We start from the raw sequence: 12,831 nt of genomic DNA on the forward strand, positions 1-12,831 counted from the left end.
TCTTTGTTCAAGCCACTGCCTCCTACTTTATGGGATTAACAAATGGCTGTGCATTTTTGGAGGACACTCACTGCTGTCCTGCTTGGGCAATGGCAGAGAAACTCCAAGTGAAGACATGTTCAGGAAGGATGTGGGATGCATCACTGGGGTGGCTTCCCAGACTTGTCCCCCAGTTCATGCTGCAGCTACAGTTCCTCTTGCTTTCCTGCCTTATCCAGGTATGATGAAGAGGGCAGTGGGAATTGGGATGAAGACAACGAGGAGCGTCGGAAACGGGAGTGGGACAACTTCTACAAGAAACAGATGAGCCTGCGCAAAGTGAGTTGGGGTCAGTTTTTAAGGGATGCTCAGAGGGTTTGCTGTGGGCTTGTCTGACAGCCATAAAGGCTTCCTGGCACTGATGACAGTAAATTATTTCATCTTGGTGTTGGTTGTTGTCTTTCACTTCTTGTACCTCTGTTTTTGTTGTGTTCTCCACATTCTTGGCCAGTCCCATAATAGGAAGAAATGCAGCTTATTCATGTGCTGGTTTCTCTGCAGTACTAAGCAAGAGGAGCCTGCTGGTTTTAATGCCCACGGTAGTAGTAAAAGCAGACTTTCCCATTCAGCTTCTCTTAAATATTCCTATAGCAGAGGTGAACTTTTGGCTTTGATTCTCATTCTTTGTCTTCTTGGCCCTGTTTTGGCACATATTCAATGCCTTTATAACTTCAGCTTTAATTTTCCCTGGAGCAGGGATATAAAACATGTCTTTTGTGCTTCTAAATCAGCATGTGTGTAGTAGGAATGGAAATGTTTGACTGATCTTTGTTTTCTTCCAGGGCAAAGAACCAGAAAAGGAAGATTTTGTTCCTCCAAGTAAATATCTCTTTGATTTATAATGGGTTTTCTTTGGGAGAAGAAAGTCTTATATTTTGCAGCTGCATGCAATTTGTACAGCATCACCACTGGAGGTATCAGTCCCTAGGCACAGAGTTTAAGCTTTTGGCTGTGAAAACTTGGCTGGAGGAGATGGACCACAGCTTAGCTTTGGTCGGGGTGAAGATATGGAATGCATCTTTCTGAACAACATTTCCAAATAAGCACGAGAGAAGGAAAACTCTGTCTAACCTGACTTTGTAGTGTTGGCTATTTCTGCAGTGATTATGCAGCAATAATAATAATAATAATAATAATAATAATAATAATAGTAGTAATGCTAGAAGGAAACTGCTGAAAACTTTTGCTGTTTGTAACTGTGCTGCTTGGGGCCCTGTCTGGCACTGTTACTGTTAGTGTTAAAAGAACACTTGATAAGTCAGGTTATTCTATCCAGCCTGATTTTTTTTGTTGATATTGTGAGGAGGAGAAAAGATTTGAGTTTCCTAAGAGCCTTAAAGAAAGGTTTTCTGAGGTGGGAAGATTTTGGAAAGCTGTTAGTCCTAAACTCCAAAGTAGATGTTCTCAATCAGAGAAAACATTCTCACTTTGGTTTCTGCCTACTCTTTTGGAGTGTGCAGCTTCTCCTGGTAGAAAGGGTGACCACAGTGTTCCTTGGGGTGACAATGCAGGGAGGAGAAAGCCAGGCAGTCCTGGACCTGCACCTCCCTGTGACAGCTGAGATGTTCTCCATCAGCCCAGCCCTGCCATGGCTCCATTCCCAAATTCCTCTCCTGTGGCAGGTGCAGACTGTCCCCTGAAGGAGGCTGCCAGCAGGAGGATCTCCAAGCTCACTGTGAAGGTAAGTGATGTTGCAAAGAACAACAAGGCTTCTGCCTGGCCTGTCCTTACGCCTTCAGGGGTGGAAGTCCAAGGGGCAGTGAGACTTCTGTAGAGCATGTCTGAGTATCCCATGTTTCCTAGGGCCGGGAACACTGCCTGAAAATGCTGGAAGAAGCTTTGAGCAACAACCAAAAGACTCCAGCAGCAGAAGGAAAATGGTATGAGATGAGGAAATAGGGGTGCATACTGAGTCCCTTAACACAGGGCCTGCTCTTCCCTGAGCACAATTACCATTGTAATGTTTATTAATTGTGCTCAGGGAAGAGCAGGCCCTGTGTTAACACAATTAATACACAGGGAATGCTTTTTTAAAAACTATTTTGTCCAAGGATGTCGTTTCACTTAGCAGCATCTTTCTGGCTGTGATGTTGAAGACCGGACCTGAGGATTCGTGGCTGATTGCTGGTATCAGCTTGATCCCAGGAGTGGCAGTTCTTCCCTACCCCACAAGATGGGGATAGTGTACTTCTCAAACGGAGAAGTGAGCAAGAATCTTGATGTAAAACCATTTTCATCACCCTTTCCATTCTCGATCAACTCACCACTACATGCCCTAGGACTTAGCTGGAAGTTATTACTTATTCTTGTACCGGAGGGAGTGGATTTTTTACTTTCTGGGAGATACTTCAGCATTAGTGTTCCCCTTGCAGATACAGCAGTGTGTCTTGCCAGGAATCACCCCAGGCTGTGTTTCAGGTCAGACCCTGGTGCCTGTGCAGTGGAAATGGAATATGAAGCTTTCCGGACCAGCAAAATGGCAAATTCCTACAAGGCAGCTGTGCTAAAGAAGGTAGGGACAAACTTCTATATCTGCTGCTCCCTGCAACCTGGGAGCTCCAGGGCAAATAGGGCAGAGTTTGTGTGGGAAAGATGATGGACAAGCTCTGTTTTGCCCTGGGTATCTTACAAATCTTTCTTTGTGATTTTGTTTCCAGGAGGGCCCAGAATCACCTCGGGTTCACATCTTTGTTGGCTTTACAGGCTCTGAAAACCTACATAGCAGTGCAAGTTTATCCAGATATGTTGTAACAATACAGGGATTTGGGAATTCCTCAGGCTGCTGCTGACACGGGAGAAGCCTTGGTTTAGGTTATCTGGTTGCCATCATTCTCAATGAAGATATTTCTGTTCCTGAGGCAGGTTCCTCTCCAGGGCAGATATTTGTTTTTTACTACGACTTTTAGAATGTACTAAGGCAGGAATACATAAAGATTTCTGGCCATTAGAGAATATTTCTGTTCTCTTTTCAGGTGGCAGAAATCAATAAAGCCTCCAAACAAGGGGAATTGTTCTCAGTCTTTGGGTCTGGAACAGGTGGTAACAGCAATTTGGAGACAAAATCTGATTCTTTAGCAGAAGGGGAGTTTGTTCCTGCATCCCAAGTTCCCTCGGTGAGTACTGGTGGGATAGACAGGAAGGAATGGTGTTTTTCTGTCTGCCTTTTTATTAATTTGAGTCCTTTCTGTGGCCACAACTGAATATTTCTATTGTAACTGCTTTTTCCTGTCTGTCACATTGTTATTAGTTAATATAATCTGTGTGCAGCCCACAGCTTAAATAAATTCTTTCTCATCTTGCTCTATCCAAGGATGCTGCCTTGTTTTCTTACTGCTGGCCTAGGACTTCCACCTAATCCATTTCCCTCATGTCTCTGTTGATGGGGCTGGTGATCAGCCAGATTTAGAGCCTCTCCCAGCTTACAGCTGCCCACACTGGTGTATTGTGTGCAGAATCTCAGCTGCTTTATGGTGCTGCACTCAGGGATCTCACATCCAAAATTTCTTCTTCTTCCTGTCTCCCCAGTTCAAACCCAAGCGTGTGGGAGCAGGATTTCCAAAGAAATCCAGCTTGTTCCAGACAGCTTCAGAACTGCTGAAGATCCAGGAGGAGAGTGATGCAAAGCCTATCAAAAATGACTGTCCAAATGGGCAAGACAACAGCAGCTACAGTCTGGACCTGGACACCAGAAACTCTGTTCTCCAGAGGGAAGAAACTGCAACCAAAGCAGTGGATGAGAGTGGAGGGGTAGAACTACACCCAGAAAAGAAGGGGCAGCAACCCAGTCCAGACACAAAAAGTGCTCTTGGGGAGAGCCCTGCTAAGAAGTCCAAACGTAGCAAGAAGCAGCAAATGCTTGCAGAAGCAGCTAAAAAGGAATCACAGGATATTTCCAAATTCTTCTCCCTCCCCAAAGCTGGCTCTAAAGCCCAGAGCTGCAGTGTAGCAAAGGGAGATGGCTGTTCTGCAAGCACACTACCTCAGGTTTCTTCTCAAAGTGTGTGTCAAGAGAAACCAACGCCTCAGGAAAATAAAGATGGCTCTGGAGACCTGACTGGGCAGTTCCAGGAGGAGAATAAAGAACTGAGAGAAACAGAAGTAACACTGACTGAGAGAGGGGAAAATTCTAAGAGCCAGCAGCCTGCTGAATGTGAATTCCTTGAGGAAGAAATGGATGTGAAGTCCAGGTAAAATCTTCACTTCTCTGCTCCCTGTGTTGTCCAGAACCCCAGCAGCCCTGTCCTGGAAACCTGTCTGAGGTCTCTGGGTGAGTGAGGGAGACTCTTGCTTTACCATGAAGTCTCAGGGCCACTGACCCTGAATGCAGAAATATTTTCACTGTGGAATGATTACAACTGGCCTTCTCTCCACTCTTCCCAGTAGTGTTGCTGAAAATGTTGCAGAAACTGAGCTGCCTGTTGTGGGAGAAGGTGACAGTGGGAAACGGCCAGGATCAGATGAGGTAAGACTTCAATGAATGCTGATTTCCTCTCTTTCTTCTGCTCATCTTGTGCCAAATTTCTCTCTGAGAGTGACACTCCTGCTCTGAGAGTGTCATTTACCCGGGGAAGGCCCAGCTGCAGTTGCAGCAGAAAGGAGAGCCCCAGTTGTGTTGCATTCCTGGTGTTTCCCTGTTGCCCTCTGGGCTGTGCCAGCACCTTGGGCTTTGTTCCTCCTCTGTGCAACTCATGACTGTGCCCTTGCTGGTGACTTGCCTGGAATTAGTGTCCCCACCCCCTGAGATCTGTCACTAACTATAATTAGGGAGCTGCTTTCTCAAGGCAAGGGCACAACCACAGGCCAGAGACACACAGGACCATTGGGAAGTGACCCCTGCTCACAGCCTGCCTTGCCATTAATTTTCTGCTTTTGCATTTGGCAGCTGAGACTGCCTGGCAGCTGTCTCTGCAACACTGCACTCTCCTTTCTCTTTCAAACTGAGCAGGAGTGGGGCTTTCCTGGTGTGGCTGATTCTTCCTGAGGGGTGTATTCTGTTCTCAGCAGACATCCTGAGAAATCTTTCCAGTCAGTTTTCCTCTGTAGGATAGGGTCTAGCAATTAGCTGCCCCAATATGAGCACAGGGTAGTTCTAAATGTGATATTCTCTAAAGGGTTTTTTTCCAAGTCCCTTTGTGTGTGAAGTAGTGTCTGCACAGCAGGTGAAAAGGAGTTACAGAGATTCCTGCTGGGTATTCACTCGAGGCAGAGGCTGCAGGATGCTGCAAAGATTTGTGTTCTTGGAAAGTGGTGCCTGTTTGGAAGGGCAGTGCTGCCACAGGAATTGGTAGGTTTGGTTTTCTGTCCCCTCTCCAGGATGTGGAAAGTCCTGCAAAAAAGCGGCTCCGGACAGTGACAAAATCTTCAATTCTGACCCATCCAGAGGGCAAAAGTGTTGGTCCAACAAAGAAGAAGGTGACTTTTGACTCAAACTTAGCACAGTGTGATAAAGAAGGAAGCAGCAAGACCATACAGCCAGTGACCAAAGGCATGTCCCTTAAAGAGACTGCAGACATCGTTGTCAAGTATTTGACCCCATTCTACAAGGGGGGCAAATTTGCTTCCAAGGTAGAGTATAGCTCAAGGCCCTCTTTAGCAGAAGGAGAATTCATCTTTCTAGGGATCTGGGGCTCTGTGAAGGCAGAGATGATTTGGATCACCTTTTATTTATGTGCTGTTTAAGTGACTCCAAGTGCAGCAACTCCCCTCTCCCACAAACAAGTTGGTGTCTGTTCCACATTTCCTTGTGGTTGTTCATATTTTCACATTAAACCCTGGCACGTTTTTAACTCCCACCTGTGAAGTAGGAACAGGTTCAGTGCTGATGTTTCCTTGCTGTGCCCTGCAAGGCAAGATGTGTGTGCCTGGCCTTCTCCAGCATTGCAGGGCCAACTGTGTGTGTTCAGTCTAGGAGTGGTTTGTGCCAGTCTGTGCTAAGGGCAAGACAAACATGGGAAGAGACTGGTGAGGTAACTGTGTCTGCTTTCTGCTCTTCCCCAATGCTGCAGGATCTCTTCAAGGGCTTTGCCAGGCACCTGTCTCACTTACTGACCCAGGAGCAGAGCCCTGCCCGCAAGACAGGTGTGTCTGGGGTTATTGCAATGCCACATTGCTTCATGGCTTTAGAGGGGCAGATGTCTTAAGTATCAACTCAAAAGATGGTGTTTCCTCTGTTGCAGTGAAGGAGGAAGCACAGAGACTCATCAAGGAGTTTTTCAAAACAAGGCTCAGGTGTGAGAATGAGGCAGACTGGGAGGAGCTGCAGAGCTTGGAGAGCTGATCCCTGCTGCTTGTTGGCTCTTCCTTCCTGCAGCAGCACCACCAGGGGATGTGGAAGAACTCAGCCATGGAGGGTCTCATGAGACTGCAGAAATGAGATTTATTTTTCTTTTCTCCACTGCATTTTTGCTCACTTGTGCCCTTAGTGACACACATTCAAGGGAACCAGTTTTTGTGAACTCATGGTGAGTTTCCCCAGTAAGTGGGGTGCTGAAACCCTCAAGGACCAAGAGGTGTGAAGTTGTACCTGCTGGCTTTGTTAGGGGCTGCTGCCTTGGATGTTCTGCACTCTACTACCTGCAGCAGTCTGGGCAGGGCTCAGACTTTCCAGTTGGGACTCTGCTTTGGGATGGCACCTTGCTTTCTAAATGGCTCCTCCCCTTGCTCCCCCTCTCCCTGTTTCTTATTTCAGTGTCACCAATATGCTACAAGTTCTCATGCTTTGCTCAGGGCTGCCAGTGACAAACTCAATATTTGAGTTTCTGGATGGAATATTTTTGTTTGAAGGGCAGGGGAGGAGCATTTTGTAATTACCATGGAGGCAGTGCTTGCTTTCTAAAGGAGGAGAAACTCAGATTCTTTTTCTTTTAATGTGAACTTCTTTGATTTTGTCCAATTCTGTCTGCCCTTTAATTTAAGTGGTGATACTCCTTCAGTATTAACCCCTGCAACACTTCCAGCCTTTCCTTGTAATCCCTAAAGCCATATTTGCTCCCTGTGCCTCACCAGAAGTCTGCAGTGCAGGGAGCAGTGCTGCTATTACAGCTGGGTAGGGCTCTGCTGTGACCCTCAAATTGACACTGTGGTACCTCTGCTGCTATGTTTATATGGAACCTGAACCTGATTCCCTGGTACAAGTCCTTCCTGTTGGATTTTTGTTGGGTTCTGCCTCTATTCCTTACCTACAGGGGCTGGTGGCCTCAGGCTCCAGTGCTGCCAGAGGAATGTGCAGCCTCAGAGGCTACCCAGGGGTTGGGATCACTGCATTCCACAGATGTATTTTTTAAGTGTTCTGAAGGGTATATGCAGGACTGACAATAAAGCAATGTTACAACTGCTGTGGATTGTTCCTGGAAGCTTTTTCTTACCACTCAGTCACACAGACTGCTCAGAGGTTCATTAAGCAGCACTCAAAGAGAAGCACCTGCCAGGGAAGATGCTGTCGTTCCCACTGGCATCAGCTCATCAGCAAAAGTCTAACTGTGCATCAGGGCTTGCACTGAGCACTCTCAGATCTGTCCCCCTTCCCTGCCAACAGTGACAACATTTTCCTCAAGCTTTGCCCATTACCTGCAGTTAAGTTTTCCCAGGTTAGATGTAAGATCTAGCATATCATACCTTCAGAACATCTCTGTGATTATTTTATTGCAATTTCCTAAAGGGCAGTTACTCCTCAGGTCATTAGGAGAGCTGTGGCAATAAAAATAAATATTTTTGTACAACCCAAAACACTTCAGTATAATACAAGTTCTGTTTGAAGATGCTTCCTCCATGGGCACAGAGCCATCATTGAAGTCTGACAGCTGCATGGCCATGACTGACTTCTTTATAGTAGAGTGAAGCATATGCATATAATTATGTCAGTGAGAAATTAATTAACAGTAAACTTCCTTACCATTGCAGCTCAATCTGTGCCCTAGCATATGTGTTAATTGTATGATTAACACTGATCTGCTTGTCAATTAGGATGCTTTCTACAAATTGCTTCACAAATCCTGCTAGAGGATCTCTGCATATCAATTCAGAGACAAATCTGGCTCCTGGAAAGCACCAGCAGCCCCTGCAGGCATTGCACAGCTCAGCTGGGCATTGGGATACACAAATCTCTAGCAAGCACCAGGCTTTGCTCGGGATAATTAATTCAAAACAGAAAGGAGGAGTTGCACAGTGCAAAGCTCGAAGGCAAGTGCTTGCTTTGGGTCAGCTGCTCTTTGTTGGAAGGGGCTGTGGTGTGGAGAGGCCCTTGGGGTTTGTTTAGCCACAGCTTGGATTGTTTCAAGGAAGGGCTTGAGGGCTGAATGGCAGGTCACGATGGTTACGGTCACTCCATCGACAAACGCTGCGGTGGCATTCTTAGAAAGCAGCTGGCTGAGGTCATGGGTGTCTGCTGGAAGAGTTCTCTCCCAAAGACAGGTCAGGGAGCACTGACCAAGTTCAGAGAAAGGAAAACAGTGCTGTTTTCCTTGGCCATTCTCCTCGTTTTAGGCTTTAGGAGTGCAGCTCTGTTTTATCCAGGATGACAACAATCGTGTGGTACAGTTCTTTGGCCTGGCAAAACACAAACCAGCATCAATCACTCTTTGCCCAGAAAGATCTGCTTCCCCTAATTAAATATCCCCATAAATCACTTCCCATAATTAAATATCAGCCACATGCTGGGACCAAGCTGCACTTCAGAGGCTGGAAATACAGTGTCCCCTATAGGAATGTGTCTTCTGTTGAGAGTGACAAAACTATCCTTTGTCCCCTTAAAGAGGAAAGAAGCCCAGAAGGTTCTCTCCTCAACTGGGTAAAAAGACATCTCATAGGCCTAGGGGACTTCACCTCAAACTTAAGAATAGCAAATTGAACAGGAGCCAAAAAGTCCTGCCTGGGCAATTTACTAGAAAAAGAAGAGAACAACAAAACTAATGGCTTTTGTGAGGTGTTTTACCAGGAGCAAGAGTCCCCCTCCTCCTTTGGGACAGGACACCAGCACCGTCACCAGCACCAGGAGCAGCAGCACCATCCCTCAGCAGAGGCTCAGCTGGGCAGGGAAGGGCAGGTTGGGAGGTGCCAGGAGGAGGCTGCAGGCCCAGGCTGATCTCACCTGTGACAGTTCCAGCCACAGGGCCCTGGGGCTCTCGGGGGAGCCGTAGTGGAGCTCCAGGCCGGGAGGGCCCCCGTCAGACATGGGCCTCAGGGTGCGCATCCTCTGCAGCTCCTTCAGGGGAACCACCCGGGACACCTCCTGCACAGGGAACAGCCACTCTCAGGAGCAGTCCCCAAAGGGAAACCATCTCTGATTCTCACCACAAGTCACCTCAAGAGCCTGTGGAAAGCTGAAGGAAGGTCTGGGGCACAGGCTGGATACAGGGCAGCCCAGCACAGCCCTGGAACTCCCACAGGACTGGGACAGACAGGAATGTGTTCCACATTTAGTTTTGCTGTGGATTGTCCTTGTTAGCATGAACACTGGACCTACACAAGAGCCCATGGCAATAATGCCTGTTGTACACTCTTGCTCTGGGCCAGTGCTGTTGTCAGAGTGGCTGTGATGTCCAGCCTCTTCCTTCACAAGTTCTTCTAAAGTCACAGTTCATATCTGACAGACATCAAGAGGGATTGTCTGGCATACCTGGGTGGTGCCATCCACCACAATGATCTCCTCCTTGTTCACACCAAAGAAACAGGGCACAGGGATCGTTTCATCACTGATTCTCTCCACTGTGAAGATGGAGTAGCCAAAGAAGGGCAATTTCATCACGTGCTCTAGGAGAGAGCAAAAAGTGGCCTGAGGACAGCAGCTTTCAGCCAGCAATTTACTGCACCAGCCTGGGGTGGTCAAAGCTGCCAGTGTTCCCAAGATTTACTATATTAAAAAGTAATGTTGACAACTTCTGCCTCCCTCCCTGGCTTCTGAGACTCAATTCTCAGCGGCCTGAGTGGATGTCCTGTCCTTTTCTGACTGGAAAACAGACATGCAGCCAGAATATCAATTAAAACACAGCTTGTACAGAGCTCTGAAAATCCACTGCAGACCCCTACAAAAGATGGAATTTTAGCATGATCACCATGCTTGGGAACAAGATCTAATCCACAGTGAGGAGCTGTCAGGGAATTCCATTCTCATGGCTCATTCCAGGCTCCAAGAATCATCAACAACCTCATGAATTGTCCCAAAAGTGCATTCAGAGCAGCTTCCAGAAGCTGAAACAGCATAGGAACTGAGGCAGATGTGGATGTCTCCTCACCTATGAACTGGACTTTTGCATCCCGTGGCTGGAGGGGCTGCCTTGTTCTCAGCAGTGTGGCCATGTGGCTGTGCAGAGCCTTGGGGCTGATGGAGGCCTGCAGGCTCTTGGGAGTGTATTCCTTCAGCTCTTCCCTGTGCCAAAAAACAGATTCTAATTCACCCTTGCCGGATAAAATCAAACACCAGCATGGGGATTAAGGGGAAGGAGGGGATGGGGCAGCAATTTTCCATTGTATATCTGGGAATGAGGGTGAAGGGGGAGAGGAAGAGCACAACAGGTGATGTCTGCTTTGGGTAAGGTGGAAGGAACCATCAGAGACAGTGAGACCACCCTTGTCCACAGAGAATTCAGCTGTGCACCACTGACCAGGGCATGGAGAGAAATCCCTCCTTTCTGGAGGACAGCAGGAGCTCCTCAGTGCCCAGCAGGGTTATGCCATTTCCCTGCTGCTGGTGCTTTAAGGGGATCTGATGGAGGCATTACCTCAACTCCAAGTCAAAATGCATAAGGGAAGGAAGGAGTGGCAAAGTACAGCTTGGAACTGCAGGACTGAAGGTTTCCAGTACCCAGGGACAATTTTGTTGCCTTCAGGCATCTCACTACAGATTTCAGGTGTCCAGGGTTAAAACCTCTGACACTCATGAGAGAGAACAAAGGAGGATTCACCCAAACCATGAGCTCATGCCCTTCCTTCTTGGTGTTACAAATCCATGGCAATCAAATGAAATGACCATGGCACCCTCATGACCCTCTGTGCTCTCCAGAACTGGACATTTCTTAATTATTCAGAGAGGACTTGCAGGTACCTGCCCCTAACCCCTGTGGTGCCTATGGCCATCACAGAGAGATCCCCTCTGCCACAGACATACCTGGAGGGAGCAGAGCTCTGCTGCTCCACTTTGGCCCAGTGCTGGAGCATTGCCAAAAGGCACACCTGCATCTCCATTTCTTTATTCTGGTTCAGCAGGATCCTCCCATTCAGGTAATCCCACAGCACCTGAGGGACAGCACAGCAAAGAGGCCTTTGTTAAAGCTGCCAGAGGGTACAGGCAAGTCTGGGCAGTGCCAGGCTGCACAGACCCACATCCTGCCTTGCTGATAATGCAAGACAAAGGCTCTCTGAGCTCAGAAAGAGCCTGGGGAGCTGCACAATGTGAGGAACAGCACTGCTCCAGGCTAAGGCCACAGGCACAGAGCCCTCCTGGCATTCATAGCTTCAGTGCTCAGTCACTCCCAGAAACAGCACACAAAGCCCTCCTGCTTTTTCAGCCCCCTTGGGACATTCCTGTGGGCTGGGACACCACTTCTGTGCCTGCTAGGGAGGGTCCTGCTCTTGCTTACCTGTCCATAATGGACATCTGTGTAAACTTGGTTGTCAAAGTGCAGAGGTGTCCTCCAGATGAGCCTGCGTAAGGTCACAGTGACCAGCTTGTCCTCCAGCAGGTAATCATGGAGATACTCCTCCAGTTTTATTGGCCTCACCATTTTACCTACATGACACAGGGAGAGGTCATCCATCCTTCTTGGGGGAGAGGCTGGGACTGGAGCCTTCCTGCACACCTCAGTTCCACCCTGCCCTAAGACTCCAACCCTCAGCCATTCCAAAGGGACACAGAACCCCACACCTCTTTCAGGAACAAGCAACACAGCCCCCGAGGAGGATCAATCCTTAACCCTAATACAGAGGGAAACTGCTTAAGAGGACCCTCCCAGGAGGCAGCAAGGGTGGAGGAACTATTCCAAGCAGGAGCTGTGATGTTCCTTTTTGCAGAGGCTGCTGGAAGAGAGAAGCTCCATGCTGGTCTCTACTTGCCGAGATTTTTGTCGTCAATCCTGACAGCAAAGAGAACAAAGTCCAGTGTTTCTTGCTGTTCACCTATTCCCATCTGCTCACAGATCTCCTGCAAGAGCTCCTTGGCCACCTGAAGCAAGGAGAGAAGGAAATGAATACCCTGACCAGGCAAGCCCAAGAGGAGGCAGACACATTCCTCCTTGTCAGATAAGGGATTTCCCTGGTGTGGCTCAGAGTCCAGACCACTGAAGGAACTCCCAGCTCGAACTCACAGTGAATGTCCTGATCCTGGTGAGGTACTCCAGGCCTCCAGGCATCAGCACCACCAGCCGGCGGGCGCCGTGTCCCTTCTGCAGAGGACAATGTCAGGCAGGCAGACATGCAGGGTCCCATCAGCCCCACGTGTCTGTCCCTCTCCTTCCCCATCCCTGCTGCCACTGCTTGCCCACAGCACCTGCCTCCTCCCTGCTCACTCCATGGCCTGCACCTCCCAAGCTCCTTCCATGCACACGCTCCATTTCCTCTCCTGAAACACCAACTGCCCCTGTCACACTGCACGTGGCACCTCCAAAGCCTCTTCCCTGTCCTCCTTGCCAGCCCCCACCCCACTTCCCTGCCCCCCATACCAGCAGTGCCTCCATCTCCACAGGGAAAGGGAGGTGCCGGCGGCCCCCGTACAGGAAGTTTTTGCGCAGGTTGCTCTGGCAGATCTTGGCTATATCTGCAGGGAAAGGAGAAAGCTCCATGTGCTGAGCCAAAGAGAGAACT

The 12,831-nt window shown here is 48.5% G+C and overlaps 2 protein-coding genes across 7 annotated transcripts in view; one reads left to right on the top strand and one right to left on the bottom strand.

Moving 5' to 3' along the window:
* RECQL5 (RecQ like helicase 5) overlaps positions 1–7,374 on the top strand; it is a 37,842-nt gene extending 30,468 nt beyond the window's left edge. Inside the window, exons 10-20 of one of the 6 annotated variants that reach the window (XM_066565588.1) lie at positions 219–318; positions 822–858; positions 1,662–1,720; positions 1,843–1,919; positions 2,458–2,551; positions 3,012–3,152; positions 3,565–4,226; positions 4,420–4,501; positions 5,353–5,604; positions 6,045–6,117; positions 6,195–7,374. In XM_066565588.1, coding sequence (XP_066421685.1) covers positions 219–318; positions 822–858; positions 1,662–1,720; positions 1,843–1,919; positions 2,458–2,551; positions 3,012–3,152; positions 3,565–4,226; positions 4,420–4,501; positions 5,353–5,604; positions 6,045–6,117; positions 6,195–6,316 — 1,699 coding nt within the window. In that variant the 3' untranslated portion in view covers positions 6,317–7,374. The remainder of the gene's footprint in view (positions 1–218; positions 319–821; positions 859–1,661; positions 1,721–1,842; positions 1,920–2,457; positions 2,552–3,011; positions 3,153–3,564; positions 4,227–4,419; positions 4,502–5,352; positions 5,605–6,044; positions 6,118–6,194) is intronic. The other 5 variants (XM_066565590.1, XM_066565593.1, XM_066565594.1 and 2 more) reach the window with 5 other exon arrangements.
* A 1,149-nt stretch (positions 7,375–8,523) lies between these two features.
* MYO15B (myosin XVB) overlaps positions 8,524–12,831 on the bottom strand; it is a 41,355-nt gene continuing 37,047 nt past the window's right edge. The window contains exons 56-64 of the mRNA XM_066565527.1: positions 12,690–12,784; positions 12,336–12,413; positions 12,085–12,193; positions 11,613–11,761; positions 11,141–11,268; positions 10,269–10,402; positions 9,653–9,786; positions 9,125–9,265; positions 8,524–8,583 (exon numbers count right to left, since the gene is read on the bottom strand). Of these exons, the coding sequence (XP_066421624.1) occupies positions 8,524–8,583; positions 9,125–9,265; positions 9,653–9,786; positions 10,269–10,402; positions 11,141–11,268; positions 11,613–11,761; positions 12,085–12,193; positions 12,336–12,413; positions 12,690–12,784 (1,028 nt within the window). The remainder of the gene's footprint in view (positions 8,584–9,124; positions 9,266–9,652; positions 9,787–10,268; positions 10,403–11,140; positions 11,269–11,612; positions 11,762–12,084; positions 12,194–12,335; positions 12,414–12,689; positions 12,785–12,831) is intronic.

This window comes from Molothrus aeneus, chromosome 25 (genome assembly GCF_037042795.1).
Source record: "Molothrus aeneus isolate 106 chromosome 25, BPBGC_Maene_1.0, whole genome shotgun sequence".
Classification (NCBI taxonomy): domain Eukaryota; kingdom Metazoa; phylum Chordata; class Aves; order Passeriformes; family Icteridae; genus Molothrus; species Molothrus aeneus.